The 26,981-nt window shown below is 37.9% G+C and overlaps 1 protein-coding gene across 1 annotated transcript in view; it reads left to right on the forward strand.

Moving 5' to 3' along the window:
• SV2B (synaptic vesicle glycoprotein 2B) overlaps positions 1-26,981 on the forward strand; it is a 108,370-nt gene that overhangs the window by 74,271 nt on the left and 7,118 nt on the right. The window contains exons 5-11 of the mRNA XM_027852136.1: positions 3,340-3,473; positions 5,142-5,231; positions 13,267-13,377; positions 14,128-14,216; positions 15,290-15,454; positions 22,916-23,049; positions 24,357-24,557. Coding sequence (XP_027707937.1) covers positions 3,340-3,473; positions 5,142-5,231; positions 13,267-13,377; positions 14,128-14,216; positions 15,290-15,454; positions 22,916-23,049; positions 24,357-24,557 — 924 coding nt within the window. The remainder of the gene's footprint in view (positions 1-3,339; positions 3,474-5,141; positions 5,232-13,266; positions 13,378-14,127; positions 14,217-15,289; positions 15,455-22,915; positions 23,050-24,356; positions 24,558-26,981) is intronic.

Raw genomic sequence — 26,981 nt, forward strand, 5'->3', positions numbered from 1 at the left:
AAGGTATTTTTATTCTCATTTTATAGTTGTGTCAAGAAACACATGGAGCCATGGTAGGCATATCTCTCCTGCATTAGCATAAATCAGTTCACAGAAGTATATAGGTACAGGGAAAGACCACCTAAGGCAGAGTCTCCTAATTGGTTTTTGTGCTTCCAATTTCTTGTCTCTCCAATCTACCTTTCATGTAGCAGCCAAAATAACCTTCCTGATTCATAGATCACATACTATTTTAGTGTTATATGTCAGTAATTACATTTCTGGGTAGGAGAGTTTGTTGAAAAGCATTCTACTGGCAATGGTGGTTTAAAGATGGACCACAGTGATTATGATGAGATAAAAACATATAAGCAATCATTTTAGTGAAATTTAGAAGTGATGACTTGAGACATGAAACAGGGCTTAGATTTGTGGCCACCCCCAGTGGAAAAGTACAAGAGTGGAAGTGGGAATAGAGGGGAGTAGATACATACAAGAAACTTTGTAAATGTAAAATCAATAGCACTTGGCAACTGACTAGGCATAAGAAATAAGGGAGAGAAAAGAATCAAAAGTAACATCAAGGTTTTGAACACTAGATACTAGGTGAATGATAGCGTTATTGGCAGGAAGAGTAGAATCAGAAATAGGACTGGGTTTTTTGAGGAAGATAATAAACCCAGTGTGGGACATGGTACAGTTGAGATTCTGATGGTATGTCTAGAAGGTAAGAAGTTGGAAATGCTGGTCTGAAATGTGGGATAGAATTCTGGAAATATCAGTTGGATACTAAGCAAGCTCCTTAAGGGAAGGAATTGTCTTTTATATTTGTATTCTCAGCGCCTACCACAAAATATATACATATTGATCAGTCGATTAGGTTGATTGACAAAAATGAGGCAGTTGGACTAGCGGATATCCCAGGGCCCTTCCTTTTCTAATATTCTGCAGTTCTATGATTCATACTCAAAGCTCTGGAAAATCTGAGTATCTATTATGAGAGATTAATTCCTGTTTCAGCCAGAAACACCAGCTGTTTGTGAAATCCTGATGGAGAAAAGTAGGGCAGGCTCAAAGAACATGAAATTGAACAGTATTGCCTTTTGAAAAACTCCCCATCCAGAAATGCAGATTACTCCAAATGTTGGGAAGCAGCCCACCATTAGAGTTATTTTAATGCCTCAAAGGTCTGGCCAGTGAATGAGATGAACTCAGATTATTGAAAGGGAAGTAACCTAGAGGGATGAGAGAGTAATGAAGCTAGGATAAAACACGTGTGTTTGTTAGAAACAATAGCGACAACAGGAAGAAATCTCCATCGGGCAGTTTTTCTAAGTTTTGGAGCTGGAGAGGCTGCCTGCGTTTCTCTGGCCACGTCGCAGAGTTGGAGGCCTGTAGGAATTTTGAACAACTTCACTTCTGACTTTGCCAGAATAATCTTAGGGCATTGGTTGAGGAAGTATAAGCACAGTTTTGGTCATTGCCTATTGTTCTACCGCCCCTGCTGGGAGAAAGGAAAGGCTTTTAAATGAAAATGAAATGCCCTACAGAAATCAAGAAACTGAGGAGACCAAACCAGAGGAGAAGGGAAGTTTGGTTCTGAAAGAATGAATTGAATAGAGCCTTCTTTTCTGTTGAGGTGGCCAGCTGTATTTTAAGTAGCTGCTATCTAGTGGTTTTTTTTCCCCCAAGTGGAAGATCCTCTGACCTCTTCCATCAAATGGTATAGCCAACTGAGCAGCAGTACCGGCAGTGGACAAAGAATGTATTTGTTGTGGCCATTCTGTACAGGATGCTGTGTCAGGCACTGAGTATAAAAGATATGATCGTTGTCCTTAGAGGAACTTTGATAAAATGAATTATGGTTATAGTAATAACTGACTCTTTATAGAGGGCTACAATAATAACTGATTCATTATATAGGCTGTCCTGAAGGCCTTAGTGCAGTTAAAGTTTATAGTTTTAAGCTACATTAAAGCATAAAACTGGACTAAGACTTTTGGGACACCCTCTATAATGTTTTGGGGGAATGCAAAGCAGTTTATATATATATCTTGATTAAGCCTTACAAGAATCCTATGGGGGTAAGTGCTGCAGGCATTAATTTACTCTCATTTTATAGATGTAAAAAACTAAAATTCATAAAGGTTAAATGATTTGCCCATGGACTCATACTATTAGCAAATATCAGTGGTAAGTGTTCGAGCCCAGGTTTTCCTGCCTCCAGGTTCAGTGTGCTATGTACTATATCCCTCTGCTTCCTTATAATGCAAGCAAGACTAAGCAAATGAAGTTATAAACCCAAAAGCAATGGGAATTTTCTTTTAATGTAAAAATCAGAACTTATCCAAATGAATATTATCCCTTTCAAAGGAGTCATCTCCCAAGACTAGATAATGACATTTACATATGGCTTTAAGGTTTGCAAAGTGCTTTACATATGTTAACTCATTTGCTCATCATAACCCTGTGAGGTAGGTGCTATTATTATTCACATTTTACAGATGAAGAAAATGAGGCTGAGAGAGGTTATGTGACTTGCCCAAGGTAGTGGGCTGCTAGTGTCTCAGGCAGGATTTGAACTTGGGTCTTCCTGACTCCAAGCCCTATACTCAATTCGCTGTACCACTTAGCTGCCTTATACTTATTCACAGAATGCTTCCATCTCAATATATAGAATCTTAGGGTCAGACAAGATCTGTAGCATCATCTAGTTCATCCTACTCATTTGATGTGGGAGGAAACTGAGGTGCAAAGTGTAGCATGAGCTTCTCAAAGTCACTTGGCAAGTCAGAGAAAGAGATTGGACTAGAGCCCATGTGTTTGCTTCCTAGCCCAGTACTCTTTCCAATGTCTTATGCTATTCAAAATACCTTTGAAACATGTTTTCTATAGCTGCCTTCTGTGCTGGTGAATAAGCCAGACAAGAAAAACAGACTTACTAATTCACGATTATACCTCATTTTTGATAAAAAAAAAATAACATTTACCTAGCTTCATCCAATAGATCACACTTTCCACTAGAAGTGACTTTGGATGACTTTTGTTTGTTATTAAAAAAATCAAGTACATCTTCAGAGGACAGACATGGCATTACCCATCTACTACACCAAAAGTATTTTACAGAGGCTCTTATGGAGATTCTTAAAAAGTTGTTCCCTCAAATATTTTAAGAAATCAGAGCATTGTAGGAATAAATTCATAGCTTCTCCAGGGGATTGCTGGGATGAGGATATTACATATTTGTATTTCTAGGTGCCACTGTATTTGCTAATATAATAATTTAATTACCTTATAAGCATAACTTCTTTAGCAGGGGAGCTAATACAGAGAGAAATGTGTCCTGGTGTTTCATTACAGGTTGGGGCTTTAGCATGGGAACCAATTATCATTTCCACAGCTGGAGGGTGTTTGTGATTGTCTGTGCTCTCCCATGCATGGCCTCCATGGTTGCCTTGAAGTTCATGCCAGAGAGTCCACGTTTTCTATTGGAGGTAAGTTAGCATGTTCCAAAATAATATTTCATGGTGAATTCAATAAGCAACCAACCAAAGGATTAGACTTGGCTGTGTTTTCACACTTTCAGAATCCGATATCTTTTCTTTCCTTTCCTTCCTAGACTCTGGTAAAACACCTACATCCTTAAGTTTGGGCTAATTTCTATTTTTTAATGTCTGCATTTTCAAATTTTTTTCTCTTCCAGCAGTTTACTTCTTGAATGCCACAAAGAATCTAAAATTTTGGGACTTTTGGGACTTATTTTTGGGACTTCCTTCACATAGAGAATGTGAATTATAAATTAGCTTCACCTAACCTACTATTCTTGCTGTTATAACTTAAGGGAGCCTCTTGCGCTATGCAGTTTATTAGAGACCAGGAAGAAACCAAGGAGTAAATGAGTTTTTTATTTTTAAATCAAAGACAGCAGAAGGCACCAAAGAGCAACCTAAAGCAGTGTTGAGAAGATAAACCATCTGTCCTGTTTCTGGCGCTTGTCATATTGTGGGTGAAAAAGACACTAGAGTAATCAGCTCTTTGCTGCTTTGCTGCTTTGTGTAAGGCACAAAAGAGGGGAATTAACAATTCTGAGAACTAGGCTTTCCAATGAGAGGAGGGTAATGTTCCAAGAGGGACCTAAGGAAAGAAATCCAGAGTATAGGGTCAATGCTAGCATGTAAGAGGAAGTCCATGCAATGGACTCAGGACAATGATTACTATAGACATAGGAGACTCTTGATGGTTTCACATGGCCCTTGTGGCGAAAATCTCCCTGGATGCTTAAGCTGTGATGTCTGACTTGGATCTGATACTAGTGATTTGAGAGAACAAAGACGATAGGTAAAGGGGGAAAGAAAAAAGAATAACACACGATCAGAAGACCTAGGGCAAAAGACTGTCACAGAAGGAATTAAATATTATTTATATATACTTATAATATATATTAAAAATTATTATTATTAAAAGAAATTAATTCATAGTGAATGGTGATAATGGTGTTTAACATTTGTACTTCAGAGCTAATTTCATTACTAAAAACATGGATTATTTAATTGTTTTCAGTATTCCTTCCACTGATACAGGTCATAACAATCTAACAAATATCTTTTAATGCAAGGCACTGTTATATGCAGTCTTTCTATATCTAGACAATCTTTATGAGTTGCTATGGTGAAAAAAAAAACCAAAAGAATAAAACCTCATCACCTGGTGGTCAACCTTCTGATAATAAATCTCTTGATATTTATCTAGGCTAGTGACAGGTATACATCTGTCATTGGACTTACACTCAAAGCTTTTCCTGCTTGGTAGGAAATGAGAGTTCTCATTCCTCTGATATAAGCTTTGTGAACCATGTTTGATCACCATGCATTGAAGAGATTAGTACTTGGGTGCCGGATTCTTCATATGAAAACATCATTCCCATTTTACAGAAGAGATTAAAAGGGAAACTTCATTAAGACATGAGTGAGTCCCAATGACTGATGAAAAGGAAATAAAGCCTAGAATATAGCAAACATCATCATAGCTTAGAAGGGTTTTTCCTTTCTAATGATCAGGAAGCACAATGAGAGACATCCTCCCAAGATAGTTAAATGAGGGCAAGATGAATGGAGATTGTGACAGTAATTGATTAGGAATAATCCTTCCCTTGATTTTTCCAGATGGGTAAACATGATGAAGCCTGGATGATTCTCAAGCATGTGCATGACACCAATATGCGAGCCAAGGGGGCACCTGAGAAAGTATTCACAGTAAGTATGCAACTGCCTTCAGAAAGCCAGCTATGACATTTTTGAAACAGGTATTCTATGCATTGAAATAATGGACTTTGCCAACAAGCAATCCACCCAAACAATGCCTTCTACTTTTCCCCCTCACCGATCAGTTTCCATCACTTCCATCAACTTCTACTTCAAAACTCACCTCCTTTAGGAGGTGATATCTGATCACACTGACCATTTTAACATCCTCTGCTCCTTTGGGACTTATACTTCCAATCTAGATCATAAATTTTTTCCACTTTCTGATACTTTATGAAATTGCTCTGAAATTTTTTTTGGTGTATATATATTTGAGTTTTCTCACTTAGAATGTGAGCTAGTTGAAGAAGGGTGTGGTGTCTTCCATTTATTTATGTCACATTCTAATATACAGTGCTGAACATGCAACAGTTATTTGCTGAACAGTTTAGTGACTATCAACTAAGTTTTTAGGAAAAGTTATTCTTAAATCAACCCAAGTGGACTTATCCTGTTTCTAAAGAGTTCTAGGTTAATTGTTGTCGCTTGACAACCTTTGCAGTGTTAGGAGTACTCATATTTTAAAAGATGATATCCTTCCTGTGGGATTAACTTTGATGCTTCAGTATTCTAATGGCAAATGTGATGCTCTTTAGGTGAGGCCTAGCATCATTTACTTTTTTCTTTTTCTTACTAATTATTCATTTTTAACATTAAAACATGTTCTGAATTTTATTGCTCCCTCCCCACTTTACCTCACCTTCTAAGAAAACGTGCAATATGTTATCAATTATACATGTGAAATCATACAAAATATATTTTCATATTACCCATATTGCAAAAAAGCAAGAAAAATAAAGAAAGTAAGAAAACGATACTTCAGTTTGCATCCAGAGTTGATCAACTTTTTCCCTGAAGGTACATAACATTTTTCATTATGAGTGCTTTGAGATTGTCTTGGATTTTTGTATTCATCAGAGTAGCTAAGTCTTTCACAGTTCATCATCATCACGGTATTGCTGTTACTGTGTACAGTGATGTCTTGCTTCTGCCACTTCACTTTGCATAGTTCATGTAGGTCTTTACATGTTTTTCTGAAACCATTCCCCTGGTTGTTTCTTATAGCACAATAGTATTCCATCAATTATCTTTACCACCACAAAAAGAGCCTCTATAAAGATTTTTGTACGTTTGGGTTCTCTTCTTTTTTCTTTCATCTCTTTGGGGTACAGACCTAGTAGTGGTTTTGCTGGGTCAAAGGATGTTCACAGATTTATAGCCCTTTGGCCATAGTTCCAAATTGTTCTCTAGAATGGTTGGACCAATTCACAACTCCACCAACTATTAATTAGTGTACTTATTTTCCCTTATTCCTTCCAGCATTTGCCATTTCTGATAGGTTCCATTTCTGGTACCTTGGAGTTTTTTAAATTTGCATTTCTCTAATCAATAATAATTTAGAACATTTTTTCATATACCTATAGATAGCTTTGATTTCTTCTTCTGAAAACTACCTGTTCATATCCCTTGACAATTGACCAATTGGGGAGTGACTCTTATTTTTATTTGACTCAGTTCCCTATATGTTTGAAAAAAGAGGCCTTTTATGAGAGAAACTTGCCATAATTTTTTTTGATATTACTTAATTGTCTGTGGTACCTTTTTATTAAAATGTAGTTTCCCAATTTCTTTTAATTAGGTCTGTTTTTGTTTTTGCTTTGAGATCATGATTGCTACCCCTGCCCTTTTTTTTTTACTTCAGCCAAAGTATAACAGATTCTGTTCCAGTACCTTATTTTAACTCCGTGTGCTTTTCTGTTTCAAGTGTGTCTCTTGTTAAACAACATATTATTGGATTCTTGTTTCTAATCATTCTGCTATCTGCTTCCATTTGATGGGTAAACTCAACCTATTCACATTCACAGTTATGATTACTGTGTATTTTTCTTCATCACATATTTTTCTGCTTATCTTTCTTTCTCTCTCTCTTTATTCTATTCCTCCTCAAAAGTTTGTTTTGCTTCTGACCACTGACTCTCTTAATCTGCCCTCACTTTTATCATCTCCCCTCTTTCTCTTATCTCCTTCCCTTGCTGTTTTCTTGTTGGGTAAGATATATTTCTATACCCAACCAAGTATATGTGTGTATATATATGTATATATGTGCATATGCATATCTTCTTCCCTCTTTAAACCAATTTTGATGAGAGTGAGGTTCAAATGTTGCCTGCCATGTCCTTATTTTCCCCTTTACTGTAAAAGCTCTGTCTTACACACCTCTTTTATGTGAGGTAATTTCCCCCATTCTACCCCCCCTTCTCCCTATTCATCCTTTTCTCACCTCTTCATTTTTTTGGAGGTAATCCGAACATAATCAACTCATATCTCTGCCCTCTGTCTATGTAGACTGCCCTAATAATGATAAAGTTCTTAGGAATTACATGTTTCATCTTCCCATATAGGAATGCAAACAGTTTAACTTTATTGAGTCTCTTGTGATTTCTTCTTCATGTTTACTTTTTTTTTTTTTTTTGATGAGGCAGTTGGGGTTAAGTGACTTGCCCAGAGTCATACAGCTAGTGAGTATTATGTGCCTGAGGTCCCATTTGAACTCAGGTCCTGCTGACTCCAGAGCTGGTGCTCTATCCACTGTGCCACCTAGTTGCCCCGTGTTTACCTTTTTATACTTCTTTTGAGACTTATGTTTGAATGTCAAACTTTTTATTCAGCTTTGGTCTTTTCATTAGGAATTTTGAAATCCTCCATTTCATTAAATATCCATTTCCCTCCTAAAGGATTATTCTCAGTTTTGCTAGGTAGGTGATTCTTGGTTGTAATCCTAGATCCTTTGCCTTCTGCAATATCATATTTTAAGCCCTCTGATCTTTTAACATGGAAGCTGCTAAATCTTGTGTTATAGCAACTGTAGCCACACAATATTTTAATTGTTTCTTTCTGGCTCCTTGTAATCTTTTCTCCTTCACCTGGGGACTCTGGAATTTGGCTATAATATTCCTGGGGGTCTTCATTTTTGGGATCTCTTTCAGGAGATAATAGGTGGGTTCTTTCAATTTCTATTTTACCCTCTGATCTAAGATATTGGGGTAGTTTTCCTTGACAATTTTTTGAAAGATGGCATCTAGGTTTTTTTTTTTTGATCATTGCTTTTAGGTAGTACACTAATTCTTAAATTATCTCTCCTTGATCTATTTTTCAGGTCAGTTGTTCTTCCAATGAAATATTTCACATTTTCTTCTATTTTTTTCATTTTTTGACTTTGTTTTATTGTTTCTTGACGTCTCATGGAGTCATTAGCTTCCAGTTGCCTGATTTTAATTTTTAAGGAATTATTTTCTTCAGTGAACTTTTGTATCTCTTTCTCCATCTGGACAATTCTGCTTTTTAAGAAAACATTTTCTTTCTTTCTTTCTTTCTTTCTTTCTTTCTTTCTTTCTTTCTTTCTTTCTTTCTTTTTTAGTTAGACAAGTTGCATTTATTATGGTTTTATAGGTGCCACACACAATGCTAAGACCTGAAGGTACAAAGAAAGGCAGTGGATAGTCCCTGCTCTCAAGCAACTCACAGTCTAATGGAAGATGATGAAGTCAATTGCCTTAAACTTGATAATTAGTCAAATATGGAAGTGGACTTTTGCCAAGTTAAGTCCTTTCTGCACTACATAGCACGCTGCCTTGAACAGTATAGAAACATCAACAGATCAAATAGAAACTTTGAGGGCCCAATACTAAGTCCAACTTCTTTCCCATTTTATAGATGAGGAAAATAAGGCCTGAGGTGGAGGAGAGGTGACTTCTCCAAGATCATTAAGTAGCAAGTGGTAAACTGAGGGTACAAATGCCTATCTTTTGACTTTAATTCCTGCTCACTCTTTCTATTTTATTTTATTTTATTTTTCTACTAATAAATTTATTCATTTTTAGTTTTCAACATTTATTTCCACAAGATTTTGAGTTCCAAATTTTCACCCCATCTCACCCCTCCCCCCACCCCAAGATGGCATGCATTCTGAATACCCCTTCCCCTAGTCTGCCCTCCCTTCTATCTCTCCCCTCCTTCTCTTATCCCCTTCCCCTTCTATTTTCTTGTAGGGCAGGATAGATTTCTATATCCCAAAAATATTTTCTTCAGTAAATTTTTGTACCTCCTTTTCCATTTGTCCTATTTTGCTTTTTAAAAAGTTTTTTTTTCTTCAGTTAATTTTTATGTGTCTTTTAACAGGCCAATTTAATTTTTTTAAAGTATTATTTTCTTCAGTATTTTTGCGCCTCTTTTTATCAAGTTGTTAATTCTCTTTTCATGATTTTCTTGCATCACTCTCATTTCTTTTTTCTCCATTACCCTTATCTCTTTCTTTAACTTTTCCAGGAATTCTCATTAGGCTTGTGTTCAATTAAAATTTTTCTTTGTGGGTTTGGGTATAGCTGTTTTCACATCATTGTCTTCTTGGTCTTCCCTGAGATTAGTAGATTTTTATGGTCAAATTCTTTTTTTTTCCCCAGATTTTTTTTCAGCCCGTTTCTTGATATTGAACTTCATGTTAGTTGAGCTCTGCTCCCCTAGGGGGTAGGGAGGCACTGTTCCAAGCTTCAGGCTTTTTCATGCTGCTGTTTTTAGTGCCATTTCTGGGGGTCTGCAAGTTTTAGGTGTTTCCAAGGTGATGTGATCCAGGGAGAGGTGTGGTCACCACTCTCCTGGTCTGTACTCCGGTGTTTACCCAGGGAGGGTCTCTGCTTCCTTGTAGTCACAAGTATCAGTGTTTCTCTTAGCTCTGAAATTATAACCGGGACCCCTGCTCTCTTGCAGCCTCAAGTGCTAGTGCTCCTCTCTGCTTTGGAACTGTGACCAGGCCCCTGCTCCCTTGTGACATATCACATGCATTCCTCTCCACCCTGGAACTTGGACCCAGAACTGCTTATGGACAATAGAGGTGCCAATTGGCACTGGCTGTACCCAAGGCCAGCAAAGGGCCCCCTGTAATCTCTTTATGACCAGTTGTCTGACTCCCTTACTGTCTCTGGGCTCAGAGCTCCCGAAGCTGGTGCTGCCTTTCACTGCATGAGCTCCAGGCCAGCTTCTATATGACCTTTCCTGTTGACCTCTGAAGTTGTCTTAGGCTGGAAAAATGTCTCACCCTGACATTTTGTTGACTCTGCCACTCCAAAATTTGGTCTGAGGAGTTATTTTAAAGTTGGAGGAGAATTTTGGTATAGTTTGTCTGGGTTGCTGCCTCTAATCCGTCATTTTGGCTCTGCCCCTCTAGCATTATTTATTTTAGTGCTGGGCACATATCCTAAGAGGGTTTAGGCAGATGGGAGGCAGAAAAAGCAGTGAGTGGAAGACTGAAATCTTTTAGCAAGTTGACTTTAAACTATCATGTATACAAATAATAATTGCTAGTGTTTATATAGCCTTTAGGGTTTGCAAAGTGCTTTAGAAATATATCTCATTTTAACCTCACAGCAACCATGGGAAGTAAGTGCTATTGATTATTATTCGCATTTTATAGATGAGGAGACTGAGGTTGAGGGAGATTAAAAGCCTTGACAAGGGTCGAATGAGAAAGTCCTTGAGCACAACTTCTGCCTTCAGATGTATCTACACACACACACACACACGCACATTGTAGCAATTGTGTTTGTTATTCTTTTGACTCTATTATACGTCACTTCATATAAGAAAATACTAGTTTTCTGAATGTAATCATATAACCTGTTTTCTGCTGTGAACTCCCTTTAAGTGAATTTACATAATTTATTAAAAAAGAATTACAGGGAAGGTCAAAATTCCAGCATCTATCAGAGTTGTGACTAGGATGAGGTGATTGAAACTTTGTCCCAGAGTGCCAGTATCTGAGGGAGTGCTTCCTTTCCATGTTCTTCTATCTCACTAGCTCGTGCATCATGGTCCCCTGTAGGCCCTATGCTTGGTGGTACCATCCCTGAGGGTCATGCACCTCTCTTAGACCCTATCTCCCAGCATTTTCTTGCCACTTTAAAAAGGGAGATTGGATTGTATATTGTTAGCTGTGCCATGAGGACTGCCATAGTTGCTTTCTCTCCCAGTCTGCATGGGAAGACTTCTTTTTCACCCTATGTGTGCTTCTAAATTTATACTGAGTGCTGGAATTCTTAACCATGGCTCTAGTCAACCTAAACTTTTCCAGAATTCAGACTTAACATTCTTTTGTCCTTTCCTAGTTTTTACTGGATGGTGCCAGGTATTCTGCCTACTGCTGAATGAATTTCCTAAACCCTATCTATCTAGTCTCCATTGTTCAACCAATTTCCAAGTGAAAGTGGGGTGTCTTGTTATTCCTCAGCAAATCAAGACATAGGTTGAAATAGGTGACCTTGTAATTTAGAGTATGAATCTGAGTGGTATACTCCAATTAATGGTAATTTAGAGTAATTGTACTTTATTCTGTCAACATACCAGTGACTAGATCTCTCTGGGATGGGTTGATAATTCTTCCTAAAGATAAGGGAAGAAAGAAAAGTAGGATATAAATTTGGATGCTATTCTTTATATATTAGAGGTAAAGCAATAATTGTTGGTGAAAAGTATCCTTGTGGGATTACTGAGACATGATTTCAATCAATCCACAAAGGCTCAAATCAAAGAATTCCTTCTAACAACTTACAGTAGATGTGTGTGTGTGTGTGTGTGTGTGTGTGTATGTACGTAGAGAGATGTTCAGGAGGGGGTGTTGCTAAAATGTATAACATGCTGACTAAACTTATACTCTTTTAGAAGGGAGAACAATTGAACTCAGTGTATGGTTAATAAGAGTGATTAATTAGAAGTAGAAAGCTACCAAATGGGATAATTCCACCCTCCCTTTTGCATCCAGCAGGGGGACCTTCACCATCTGCTTCTTGGTGAGTTGTATTTGCCCTGGAAACTAGAATTGCTAGATACTTCTGCCTGTCTGAGTTTTGCTGAACCTGAATGAGTTCCTTAGAGCAAGTTATATGGTACTCAGATCCCATGCAAAATGCAAAGTAGCAATTATTTGTTAATGTTATTAATCTTCTTACGTTAATATTATTTGCTAATATTATTAATCTTCTTATGATGATCTGAAGTAGTTGGCACTCTAGCCTTCTATCACCTTATATGATAGGAAGAGGACCTTATCCTTTGACACAGATCCATATTCCTTGTCTTGTGTTTATCAAAGTCTTTCCTTCTTGCTCTGTAATGGTTATATAATACCCCTCTATGTTGCATAAGCAAGGACATGCTACTAACTCTGCGCACTGGGTAGATTGTAAAGGACATATCTGCATTGTGGATGCTTCCAACCTCATCAAGAAGGACATCTTTACTCTATGCACATGATGCAGTATGGCATAGAAGAAATAGTATTGAACTGGGCATCAGGAGATCTGGATTCTAATCCTAGCTTTGCCACTGTTCAGCTATGTGGTCTTGGTTCTCAGTTTTTTCTTTTGCAAAAGGGGATGAATAATGCCTATTTCACAGTACTGTTATAAGAACAAATGTGATTACCACGGCTCTGATAGATGTAACTATGACTATTCATTCATTTCTATAGGTTGTAAAACGGAGAACAATCTAAACTTTTTTATTCTGCCAGTAGAGCAGCCAGGTTTAGTGAAAAGAATAATGGATTCAGAATAAGAGGACCCCATCACCTGTCTTTGAAATTTCTTACCTGCAGATCTATTGAGAAGCCATTTAACTTCTCAAGGCCTCATTTTCCTCATTTGCCTCATGAATGGGTTGAGCTAAATAATTCTAACATTGTTATCAGCTTGAACTCTTTGATCTTACTTTTCCATTGATCTGCTATAGTTAGGATGAAAATTGTTCATAGAGAAATATAAAGTGATCCATCAGCTAGGAAATGATGTATAGTTTCATTGAACTGATCTTTTCTTACAAGACATCTAGAGATAATTTCAAAGCCAAAGTTTTTTTTTTAATGGCCAAGGACCAAAAATTGGGGAAAATGGCACTTTGCGTTTGTACTCTTCAGCTCAGATTTTTTTTCTCCTTTCAGGTTTCCCACATCAAAACCCCCAAGCAAATGGATGAGTTCATTGAAATACAAAGCTCAACGGGGACCTGGTACCAACGCTGGCTGGTCAGATTCACTACTACTTTTAAACAGGTATGAATATGAATGATTGATTCTCTGATGGGAATATGGCTTCGAAGGGATTTACAGCCTCAGGAAGGAGAATGAATAAAGGTACTGGCTCATATCCAGAAGGCCCTTTTCTTATTCTGGGCCATGTGAGGCAGTGCCTGAGTATGTTGGTGTATGTTAGGAGACTTGGCAGATAATAACTAATTATATAACCCTGGGCAAATTATTTAAGTGTGTCTCACTTTCTTCATCTGTAAAATGAGGAGGTTGGCCTTGATGATCTTTAAGTTTTCATCTCCATATATATCAGCTAATAGAATTATGAGGCTTAGATGCAACCCTAGCCCCCACAAGTGTCTGTAAGAAAGAAAGCATGTAAGTGAAATCTAGAAGAGATCCTTCTGAACGTAAAAGCTGTTCTTGGCTGAAACTGACACCCATGTGCAGGAAGCTGCAACCTGACTACTTGAGGTCACTGGGTGCCTTGTTTATTCGTCCTTTGAAAGTTTGGCTCTGTGTGATTTACATTGTGTTTTTGGACTCTCTTTATTTTCACTGGACTGAAGATACAGGGCTGCTATGCACCAGGGATGTTCATGGACAGGAAATGTATACCACCTGAGGATACAAAATGAATTACTTTACCTCTAGGGCACTGCCTATAATTTTCAAAAGATCCCTGTACTCTTTGGTAGGAAGAAGTCAGAAATCAGCCCTTTAAAGTCAGTGAGATCCTTTCATTAGTAACCACTCTTTGATATGGGTTTGTAGGTCTGGGACAATGCCTTATATTGTGTGATGGGTCCCTACAGAATGAATACACTGATTCTGGCTGTGGTTTGGTTTACAATAGCTCTGAGGTAAGTAAGTTTGTCCTCACCCTAGCCAATGTATTAATATTTTATTAACAGCATCATATATGAATCTATAACATACTCGTACTTTAGACTGCGTGCTACAAATAAATGGCTCTCTAAACTTGTTTATTTCAATTAAGCAGCATGAGTTCAGAGTGTCTCTGCTTTCTTCTAGTCAGGCTGTCATCTTCCATGGATTTGCTTTTGTAAAAACTCCAGGAAGATTTGTTTTGTTCAATGTGCTGGCAACTATCTGCATGATGGCATAAGCAGGAGGGAGAAAAGCGGCATTTTCTGGGTCCTCTCATTAAGTCTTTGTCCCATGTATAGACAGAAATGTGACCTTGGTATTAGTACTGCTGGTCCAAAATGATTGGAGGAAGAATGGAAACATTTTTCACTCATTGTCACAAAACACACAGAGGCAAATTTCACAGCAGAATCTGATATATCATTCCTCTTTCCTCACTTGTATCATCCTAATCTTTGCTGCTTGTGCCAAATCAATTTGAGTAAGCTTTAGTGGCTATAAGCTAGAGAACTTAAACTTATAACAGGGCACTAGTGTATTGTGGTCATGACAGTTAAAAAATCATAATCCCATATTTCCTTCAATGTCATAAAAGTTGAACTTAAACAGAGTCACAATCTCCTATTTCCCTTGAGGAGACAAACCTTGTTCAATAGGCTCTGTAGGTAAACCAAGGCAGGCTACAGATTAAACCACTTAGAGGGCTCCCCATGTATTAATCTGAAAGGATAAATTTAAATATTGCCAAAGTTACCTGGAAAACTCAGTAAATATAAATACCATGAAACAAACAAAAACCAAAGTGTATATATATGTCCATCTATCTCTTTCTGTATATGTGTATATATAATATATACATACATATATACATACATACACATACAGAAAGGGGACAGAGAGAGAGAGAAAAGGGAGAGGGCAGGGGAGGGAGGCAGAGAGAGAGAGAGAGAGAGAGAGAGAGAGAGAGAGAGAGAGAGAGAATTAATCAAAAAGCACAGTGGATCTTGATACTCTGATCTTCCTGCCTTTTTTTTTTTTGCTGCAGTTACTATGGCCTAATAGTTTGGTTCCCAGACATGATTCGCCATATTCAAGATGAAGCTTACAGGGCTAAGGAGAAGATCTTTACACATGAGCATCTGGAACATGTCACATTCAATTTTACGTTGGAGAACCAGGTGCATGAACATGGGAAGTTCTTCAATGATAAGTAAGTGAAAGAGCTTGGGCTTCCCTTATGTCAGAGTGGGAGAGTAGAAAACAACTCATTCTAGAGAGAGTAGGATGGCAAACTGAGTGGGGCGGAGGGGGGCACTATGTAATACATTAATATATTAGAGACTGCATATTTACTCTGATACATTGCTTTATACCTTTATTCATTGGGGTTTCTATACCTTTGCTTGTAGTGGAAATAGTAATTTTGCTCTGACATTTTTCCAGTTGAATTCTTAGAATATGAGAATCCTGGTCCTCGGATCTCCTAGGTTTATAGGCATGTACATAAGTAGCCTCTGTTACTCACCTATGTATCCATGATAAGTATATAATTCTGAATCCATGACAGAACTGCTGGTTATATATTATATACATATACATATATATAAATCTATTTAAAAAACTGGACCTGGATTTCAGTGGCATAGGGAACTCACAGTGATAACATTCCTTCCACTGAAGCAGATTGGCACCTGCTATGTGCAGTTTTATAGAATTGTCTGGGGACCCTGAGGAGTTAAGTTGTTTTCTCAGGCTTATGTAACCACCATAGGCAGGATTTGAACTAAGGTCTTCCTGCCCTGATACCCACTCTCTACTCATTATATCTTGCTGTTTCCCAATTTATATTGGAGATATATTCAGTTAGATAAATGGTTCAATTTAATTGAGGCTCTCTGAGAGAGCATGTTATTATTTTCTCTACTAGATTAATCTAAGAGGAATCCATAAACTTTTCAGTTCAGATTGAATAAAGACATAAGGCAGTTATTTTATTGATTATAATTTATTTTTCAGGTTCAGGTCATTTTAAATGCATCCCTATTTATCTGACCAAATGGTGTTGCTTTCTTTGGAATTTTGGCAAACTCCAGCCATCCATGCTGGAAAATATGGTAGAAGTGTTTATTTAGAGTTGAATGGAAGACAGTTCTTGGAAGGAGGCTTCATTTCAGTGCACTGAATTTCTTTTGAGAGATATGAAACTTTAAAAGTTTACCCAATTCTTGATATATTAATTTTATTTCAAAATAAAAAAAGATATAAACAATTGGATATGGTGATGATATGGGGGTAGTGGTGAGATTTCTTTAATGGTGGTATAGAAACACTTCACTTATCTACTGGTCAATTACTCAGCAACCTCAACTACCTATAACCTAGCTGAGAACCTGAAAGCAAGTAGAAGATCTCCTCAAACAATTAAAATAGTAATATAACAAGCATTTGTTGGGCACCGGATATGTACTAGGCACTCTACTGGATTTTAAGTAAATGTCTGAAAAGTCCATACATATTCATTTGTCTTAAAGGAGAAGCTTTCAGTTAGAACATTTTTACTCTTACATCAATTTTATTTTATTTTTTATTTTTAAAAAAATTTTTAAATTTATTTTTAGTTTTCAGCATTCACTTCCATAAGATTTTAAGTTCCAAATTTTCTCCTCATCCCTCCCCTTCCCCCACCCCAAGATGGCATGCAATTTGATATAGGCTCTCTATATATATTCATATGAAACCTATTTTCACATTGGTCATATTGTAAAGAAGGATTAGAACCAAAGGGAGGAGCCATGGGAAAGAAGAAACAAAGAGAGAGAGAGAGAGAGAGAGAGAGAGAGAGAGAGAGAGAGAGCAAATAATATGCTTCAATCTGCATTCAGACTCTGTAGTTCTTTTTCTGTATGTGGATAGCATTTTCCATCATAAGTCGTTTGGAGTTCTTAGATCCTTGCATTGCCAAGAAGAGATGTCTATCAAAGTTAGTCATCATACAATGTGGCTGTTACTATTCTTACATGCAACTTTAATGGACAATATTTGGCTTATTAGCTCTTAGCTGATTATAAGAAGAAAAAATGGAATTGGCAAATGGGGATATGTTGTGTTTGATTCTGCAGACAGGCACACAGCAAGACAGCTAACAGCCTGACAGAAATTGAGATAGGAAAACTATGTGAAGCAGATATGAGTACTAAAAAAACCAGCAGTTATATAGTAAAGTATCCCAACATATTTCAATAACACTCAAGGATGTTATAAGACAGTGTTATAGGACTGTATTATGGGACAGTGTAGTAATTTATATTCACATGATGATACTGAAGGAAGGAAATTCAACAAAGAAATTAATTTGTGTTCATTCTATTCTGTGTTTAAGAGAACACTATGAAGATATCTTTTAGAAAGATTTGCACTGAACATGGTTTCAGTCAATTGGAAAATTCCCCTATGTGTAAAACATCATTCCCTGAAAATACTGGATAAATGGGGCATCATTGTAGTAGAAATGTTCCAACACTGTCTGTGCATCATGGATTTTGGTATGGTAGACTCATGTTCTAAATCTACCTTTGCCGCTACTAGTTGTGTGATTTTCAGTAAGTCACTTAACCTTTTGGGGCCTTAGTTTCCTCAATTGTCAAAGGACAAGTTGGACTTGATAATCTCTAAGGTCCTTTCTAATTCTAATGTTCTATGATCCTCCAAAAAGGAAAAGTCCGCAGGCACCATGAACACGTGTGCAATTTAAGTGGATCCTTATTATGCTACTATTTGTTTTGGAGCAGAAATTCATTAGAATGAATCGGACCTCTTTCAATGGTACTATTAATTGCAAAGCAAGAAACCTTATTTGGGTGGTTTCCCCCTTAATATGGTCTGATGGCACTGAACCCAAGGACAATATTATTTCAAGGATTTAGTGTGCTATACATCTTTCTATCATAGGTCACTTTGTTCCTGGGTGGTTTGGGCTATAAAATATTAAACTTGATTTTAGACTCACCCTTTGAAGTAATGATGAAATCCCTTTGTGATCTCACCACAACATATAAAGTGGTAGATTTGAAAACTAAGCTTTATGTGAAAAATGGATTCTGTTAGCTGACTCACTCATTTCCAGTCTTTTTGACTTTTCCTATTCAGGGCTTTCTTGCTTTAGGAGTTTTTCTAGCAGGCCCTCCCAGGAGTATGATGGATGAATAGGTAGGAGTAACAAATCAGTTAATTAGACCGTAATAGACGAAGAGCTCTTTTTCCTTAGGTCACACTGACATCTGGTGGTCTTCGATAGGAAAGACCTTGTTTTAGATCCCTCCAATCTGGTAAAACTCAAATGTTTCTCTGCTTCCTTACAAAATCTTTTAGCACTTCTAGTCTTATTAAATATGACCACATTGGCTTGGATATAGATTAAATATACTTGAATAATTAGCATATTAAAAAAAACCTTCTCTTTTTAAAGGAAAATTCCATTGCCAGAATGTCTCAGTTTAGGAAACTCCCTTTAAAATCTAATCCTCTCAATTCCAAGGATGAAGGAACCAAGAAGGAGAGACATATGTTACGGTAATTTCCCAAGATTTGAAAAGTAGGATGGGAACAAAGGTGGAAATTGAAATTTAAACCTTAATCTAAGTGTCAGAAATGACCCTCTCAAGTTTCTTCATGGAAACCAAACAACACTTTATCAGGAAGAGGTTTCTTCTTCTCCTGGGCCCTGAAAATCTAGTCCACTGGGTTAGGAATTACTTCAGGGGAAAGGATAGAAAGGGTAATATCAGGATAGATTAGGATAATATTTAAATACTAACAGACATTACTTGGCTAAGTCCATACTATAAAGAAAAGAGGGACTATTTATCCACTCCTGTCACTGTCTTAAAATCTTACGGACCTTCAAAACACAGCTGACATTTCAGCTCTTTTGTGAAGGGTTTCCTGTTCCCTCTCAGTCCAGAAGTGGTCCCACTCTCGTTTGAGCCTCCATAGCACTTTGAACCATGCTTCAGGCATTTATTACTCACTGCTTTCTTTGAGCTATGCTAAATTATAAGTTCTTGAAAGTTGAGGTGAGTTTTTATTCATCTTTGTATCCTACAGATCACTTAGCACAAGGTCAAACACTTAAGTTCAGCAAATATTTGTTGAATGATGAAGGTGGGTTGGAAAAAAAATGAACGGACAATTTAATTAACAGTCCTCCAAACAAGGTCTACATTATTATTTCTGTCCCATCTCAGTTTAATTCCTGCCCCTGACATGTACTAGCTTAGTACAATGTCTGGCACATGGGAGGCAATTAATAAATGTTAATTAATTTGCATATTGATCATGTACTGCAGACAAGCTGTCAATCTACATTGGTGGAAGGAGTGTCTATACCGTAAGTTCCTTTCTTGGATAAAATAATAATTCTGGACCACCCCTTTCCCTCTATAAACTAAAATTTACAGCTCAGTTAGTCAACAAACATTTATACAAAGACAAAGACAAAATACAAAGTGTATCTTCTGTCAAAGACAAAAATAAAACAGTCCCTGTTCTCAAAAAGCTTACATTCTATTGGAGAAAACAACATCTACACATAGAAATATATACAGCATATATACAAAATAAATATGATGGAGGGATTTTTTTTTGGGAGGGCAACTCTCAGCTGGAGGGTGAATCAATGAGTGAATTCAATTTAACAAAATTCAGACAGAAAACATGGGCACCAAGTAACCAGATATTTCAGCTCAATGCTCCCAGCCCTATTACCTACACAATCTATAGCACTAATTGAATGAGAAACTACTGGAGTAGTATTATTGGGTTTTCCATGAGAAAAACTCATAATGCTTAGAAAAGTGACAGTAAAACCGTCATTCTAGATCAGTCAGTATTTGTAGTATCTAGAAAGAGTCAAAGCATTCACAATTAGTTATTTCAGAAAAGCTCTATATGAAGAATCTCCAATTCACACATCACTGTGATCCTTGCGCTAAATCAAGCAGGGCCGATTCTGTCACTTTAGAAGAAGAATTTGACTATAATTCCTAGTTGCCACTGAACCTCTGCAGTTTGTAGTGAGGTTGTACAGTGCATAGAGGGCTGGACCTGAAATTAGGAAAATTAGAGTTCAAGTATACCCCATACACTAGCCCTGTGACCTTGGGTAAGTCACTTAACTTCTATCTGCCTCACCTTCCTCATCTGTAAAATAGGGATGATAATAATAACAGTACCTGCCTCCCAGGGTTGTTGTGAGGATAAAATGAGATAAGATTTCTAAAGCGCTTTGTAAAACTTACAGAACTACGTAAATATTATTGCTATTAGTAATTTGGAGGCCTAACCAAACTCGTCTCATGTTTTCCTTAACTGCCTTTTTTGGAGTGAAAGTTTAAATTATGTACATGTTGGCCCCTAAGGCTTCTCAAAGTATAAGAGGAAGGAGATTAGTGGATTTTCCCCACATTCATCAAAGGGCTTGGAATTATGTTTTGAGTGCTTTAATAAGTCCCCTGGCTTTGACTTACTCCAACTACAGACTTTCCTAGTTCTCTAGGAAGTATTGTGGGATTATAGATTTAGAACTGGAAGGGGCTTTAGAGGCCATTGAGGTCCAACCCTCTCATTTTACAGATGAGAAAAATGAGGCTGAGGCTCTTCCTTACAGCATAAACACATGGACTTGGGAGCAGACAAAACTCCTCATCTGGCACCTCCATCTTTTGGTGACCTGCTGCTGACAAGGGTCTCTGAAAGCTTCTTGATATCACTAACTCATCAACAATGGAGGCAAGGCAAACTTGCTACCATTCCAGGCATCTCTGACTTTGAGATCATTTCCAGATACTTGGAGAGAGGTCACCTTTTATTTTTGTCCTCTTGACTCTATGGGTGGAGCTGATCTGAGGTACAGAACTGTAGTTCTCAGATGTTATATAGATATTTACAACCTCCTTCCTACTATTATAGTTACTTGGGTAATTTAGGCCAGGGCTAAAGGTAGAATTCCAGACCTTTATTTTCAGGCCACACAGAGGTAAGACAGGTATGGATGGTTGTGCTTGGACCCAAACCAGATCCATTAGTAAGGGTTAGGTGCTCTTGGCTCAAAGAATGGCCCGAATAGCACAGCTCTTGATGGGGGCTCAAGAATACCAACTGTTTGTACATCACAGCGGCATTTTTTTTAATAGAAAATTTCCAACATACTATTCCTCTGTGCTGATTTTTCTTTCAACTCCAATGCTCTTCTGAATAAAGATTAGCTCAATAGAGAAATTATGAATTGGGCATGAGGGGAGCTGTACTTATTTATAAAGTTTACAAACACATTACAGAAATTAACTTGAATCTTAAAGTTCTGGAATGTGTCCCACAGGCCTATCTCTTTTCGTTTCTCCCATATATCTGAAGCTTTTTATAACTCCCTGAGAGGAATATTTCAAGGCCTGTGTACTTACTATTTTCCTCTGTGATTTATGGCTCTTCTATATCATTTGCCCTTGGCAGAACAGTAGGAGATCACTAAATGCCCCATGAATGCTTTATTTCTTTGTTAAAGAGGGATGTCGAAGCAATAGGCTTCCAGAGTAAAACACATTAGGCTTGCAAATTCATGTGGATCTGAGACCTGGCATCTCATAGCAGAGGTATTCCTTATTTATCTGAGGAGTTGTCTCAGGCTTGACAGTGACTTTGTGAGAGGGATAAGAAGTGGACCTAGACTGAGACTTGAGTAATCAACCCACCTGGGCCATCACATCTGCCAGTGCTTGTCCTGTTATAACCTTCAAGCATCATGGGTCACCTCCTGGTGATGATGAGGTTCTCAGGTGAACCTTTATTGCAGTGCTAAGTAATACTGATTCAAACTCTTTGAGTAGTGAGGCAGGGCACAATTCTTTCTAAATGATGAATAAACAAACAGCAAACTGGGAAGAATAGATGGATAAAGTATGGAACCTTACATTATATCATGCCGAACCTAGATAGATAAAGTATGTGAACCTTGTATTATATCACTCTGAACTTCTCTTATACATTTATGTCCTGTTTGTATTATAGATAACTGCATACATGTTGCCAGAGACAGCCTGGTAGAGTGGATAGAGGGAGTTGGAAGCAGGAAAGCCTGGGTTGAACTCTGACCTCTGATACTTATTTGCTGCATGACTCTGGGCAAGTCACATAACATCAGTGATCTGACGCCTCTCTCCCAGTGTTTTCAAATAGAGACAGATCCCTGCAGGCCGACTTAGAAAACCATAAATTAACATGATCTATGTTGCATTTTATTTATTTTGTTAAATATTTGCCAATTCCATTTGAATTTGGTTGAGGTGGAAGGCCTTGGACAACCCTGCTCTAGGCTGCTATGATATTCAAAGGTGGGGGAAGTTCCAGTATCCACGAAATCAAAGGGCAAACATTATCTTATATGGGCTTTATGTGTCCTCCAGAACCTACCACAGTGTCCTCTATACTTGGCAGGTGCTAATGCTTTTGGGATTGATTTGAATTGAATATGGTGTCAAAGTGTCTTTTATCCTGCAGAGTCCTCAGCACCTGCCTAAGCTGTGGTCTTCTTCTTCTTCCCATTAGCATCTCAAGGCTCCATTTTCACTGTGTAAATCATCGTAACTGATGTCACTGTGGGATAATACCTTTTCTACAGGTTCTACAAGATGAAATTCAAGAATGTAATCTTTGAGTCTTCCTTCTTTGATGAATGCTATTTTGAAGATGTGGTGTCTCCTGGGACTTTCTTCAAAAACTGCACTATTGAATCCACTGTCTTCTATAACACAGGTAACAGCAATATCAAGCAGGAAACAGGCAGAGATGCTTAGCTCAGAATAGCTCTCATTGGTAACAACAACAGTAATAATAACACTGAGAGGCAGTATGGAGTAGAGGACAGAGAGCTGACCTTGGACCCAGGAAAACCTGGGTTCAAATCTTGCTTCTGAAACTTTCTGGCAGTGTGACCCTAGAGCAAGTCTCTAAACTTTTCAATGCTCTAGGCCAATTTCCTAGACTAAAAGCTACAGAGAAAATGCTGTACTGCCTCGATAGAGGGGTGTTCTCATCTGGGAGTTCCTCATCCCAGTGAAATCACAGGACCAGCTCCCTTCCTTCTCCCTAATAATAGCACACATACACATGGTGCTTTTAGGTTTATAAATCACCATGTCATTGCCTGTTCCTAGGAAAACCATCTGGAGCAGGATAGGATGAAGATGACATCATCATCTAGTGGAAAAAGTGGCATTCAGAAGACTTGCATGGGTTTTAGTCCCAGCTTTACCCTCTAATTATTTTCATGACATTGAGCAAGTTGCTCAAACTTTTCCACGTTTCAGTTTTTGTCATCTGTGAAATGGGAATAAGAATGTTTAGTGGGCGTATCTTAGAGTACCACAGAGAGAATGAAGGGAGGGGAAGGAAGTAAGCATTTATATGTCTCCTACTGTGTGCCAGAGTCTGTGCTAAATGCTTTTTACAAACATTGTCTCATTTGAAATAATGTGTCAATGCCCTTTGATAAATGAAGGGATAGAGGGAGTTTCCTTACCTGGCAGTTCTCTATATCAATAAAATCACAGGTCCAATCCCTGTCTCTATGGTTGTCCTTTGTAAGGTCAAATTAAAAAAAAAATCAAGGATATCTCACAAATATTTTAAGCTTCAATGAATAACTCATAAATTGACTATACTTGAATTATATAGTTTTAATTATTATTAATTCCACAAATAATTTACTTTTTATTTTTAAGCCTGATGATCTCTTTCTTACTTAGAATTTTGAACAGTTAATTACATTTTTAAAAGGCTTCCTCCCTCCCCTCTCTCCCCACCTGAACTTTCTTTGCCAATGCTGACACACATCCTTCACCACCCATGGAGACAGCGTATGTTTATGATTCACCCTCTCCTTACCCCGTCCTCTTCCTTCTTCGAATTCAATAATGAAATTCAATAGACATTTATTAAGTGCCTGTTATAAATTCAAGAAACAGTGCTAGGAACTGGGGACAGAGCTGAAGATGAGATGCCCCCAGTGAGCTTCCATTTCATGAGTAAACTGTTTTAACCTTGGCTTCTTTCCCTTACAGATCTCTATCACCATAAATTCATTGGTTGCCAGTTCATCAACACCACCTTTATGGAGCAGAAAGAGGGGTGCCACTTGGACTTTGAAGAAGACAATGACTTCCTAATTTACCTTGTTAGCTTCCTTGGCAGTCTGTCTGTATTACCTGGCAACATTGTATCAGCTCTGCTCATGGACAAAATTGGGAGAATCAAGATGATTGGTGAGCTTGGGGGCATCCTATATTCAGGGACATACAGATAACTTGGGAGACATGTTTGTTATGCCAATAAGCAACTTTGTGGTTGTGAAGAAATCATTTACCCTTTCTGTGACTCAGTTTTCTCATCTGCAAAATGGATAGAATCATACTTGCTCCCTCCATTTTACAAAGTTTCTGTGAGAATGTGATGAAATAACATTTTGGAAAGTACCCTGAGAAAGTTTTTTTTAAGGCAGTAGACAAAAATGAGGGGTAGAAAACTTTGGTAAGAGAAAAACCTAATGTTTAAATCCAATATCTTGTAATGAAGAGAAAGTTATTCCTGATCATGGAGGGCAGACAATGCAGAGAGTGCACCACATGCCAATTTATGAATTTGGAGGGAGTAGATTTCCCACCCCTCCTTAACTGTTTTGTGGTTGTCACACAAGGTCAAGGAGAGACATATGGTCCCTTTTTTCCTCATCATGAAATCCCTAGTTAATAATATTAACTTGTAGTTGTTCATATCATAAGTAGTAGAATAAATGTTTGTTTGTTTTATCGGGGTTAAGTGACTTGCCCAGGGTCACACAGCTAGTAAGTGTCTGAGCCTGGATTTGAACTCTGGCCCTCCTGACTCCAGGGCCAGTGCCTTATCCACTTTATCCACTGTACCACCTAGCTGCCCCTAGAATAAGTATTTCTTGAATTGAATTGAATTATTTCACTGATTCCAGGTTCAAGCTGATTTCAAAAATATGAATAAAATAAAAGGTAATAATGAAAAACTGGACCTAATAATTAGGATTTTTAAAATGATCTGTTGACACTTTTTCCCCCGACTGACACTGAACTGTCCCTTGTAAAAAGGAAAAAAAGAATGCACACAACATTCTGTAATATCCCACTTCTTTACTGATGAATGTTTTCATGTTCTAATATGTTCTAAGGACAAATATTTAGTTGGATCTTAAAGATTCTCTATTTCCCATTTGCTTCAATTCACATATATACATATATATACATATGTATGCGTGTGTGTGGTATGTATGTGCGTGTGTGTGTGTGTGTGTGACTTGTACAAAAAACATACTGGAACCTTTTCTCTGAGCAGTTCATTGAAACAATGGGTTGTCTTTGGCCTAATTCTTTTTCCTTTTTATGTTCTCTTCCTTGGAAATCACATCCGTTCAATAGCTTTTTTGGTCACCTATATGCAGAGGGCTGCCAAATCTGCGTGTTTCATCCCGATTTCCATCTTGCATTTCAAACGACTTGCTACGTGCTTTTACTTTGATGTCCTGCTTGTACTTCAATCTCAACGTTTCCAAAAAAGGGGATCATCATTCTCTCCTCCCCCAAACCTATCTCTCACGAAACATCTTTATGCCTATTGATGGAATTGCTGTGTAAGGTTGCCCCCTAACTTCCTTGTATAATCTCTCACCCATCCTCAAAAAAGAACTCATTTGATCTATCTATCTCTGCTAGCTGCCATCCCATTTGTTTCCTCTCATTTGTGGCTAAACTCTCTGAGGAAGACTGTCTATAATAGATGCCTCCACTAGCCTCTCCTCACTCTAGTTCATCCTATATTCAGCTATCTAAGTGATTTTTGTCTTTTTTTGGTTTTTTTGCTTTTGGGTGAGGCAATTGAGTTTAAGTGACTTGCCAGAGGCACACAGCTAGGAAGTGTCAAGTGTCTGGTCTGAGATTGGATTTGAACTCAGGTCCTCCTGACTCCAAGGCCGGAGCTCTACCCACTGCACCACCGAGCTGCTACTCTACGCGATCTTCCTAACGCTTAGGTCTGACCATGCTGCCCTTCTACTTAATAAACTCTAGTGGCTTCTTATCACCTCAAGGATCAAATATAAAATCCTCTAGTCCTCAAAGCTGTTCGTGAACTAACCCCCTCCCTCCTAACCCAGCTTTCTAGTCTTCTTACTCCTCTGCACATATTCTGTGATCCAGTGACACTGGCCCACTTACTTTCCATCTCCCCATTCCATGTTTTTTCATTGGTGTCCCCATGCCTGGAACACTCTCAATTCCTCTTCTCTGCCTCTTGACGTCACTGGCTTTCTTGATGTCCCAGCTAAAATCCTGCCTTCTACAGGAGGTCATTCCAATTTTCTCTTAATTCAAATGCCTTCCCTCTATTAGTTATTTCAAAATTATCCTACATGTAGCTTGCTTATTCATAGTTGTTTGCATGTTGTCTTCCCTGGTAGACTGTGAACTTCTGGAAAGCAGGCTCTGTCTTTTGTCCTTTTTAGCTACCGTGCTCGGCACAGTGCCAGGCACATAGTGTGTGCTTAATAATAATTGACTGACTGACCAAAAGACACAGTGTGAGGGATTATCTTATTATCTGGAAAGAAGAGTAGAAATCAAAACTCAAGAACTATGCTGATGATCCAGATATATAAATTCAGTTGT

This window comes from Vombatus ursinus, unplaced genomic scaffold (genome assembly GCF_900497805.2).
Source record: "Vombatus ursinus unplaced genomic scaffold, bare-nosed wombat genome assembly UNPS02009205.1, whole genome shotgun sequence".
Lineage (NCBI taxonomy): Eukaryota > Metazoa > Chordata > Mammalia > Diprotodontia > Vombatidae > Vombatus > Vombatus ursinus.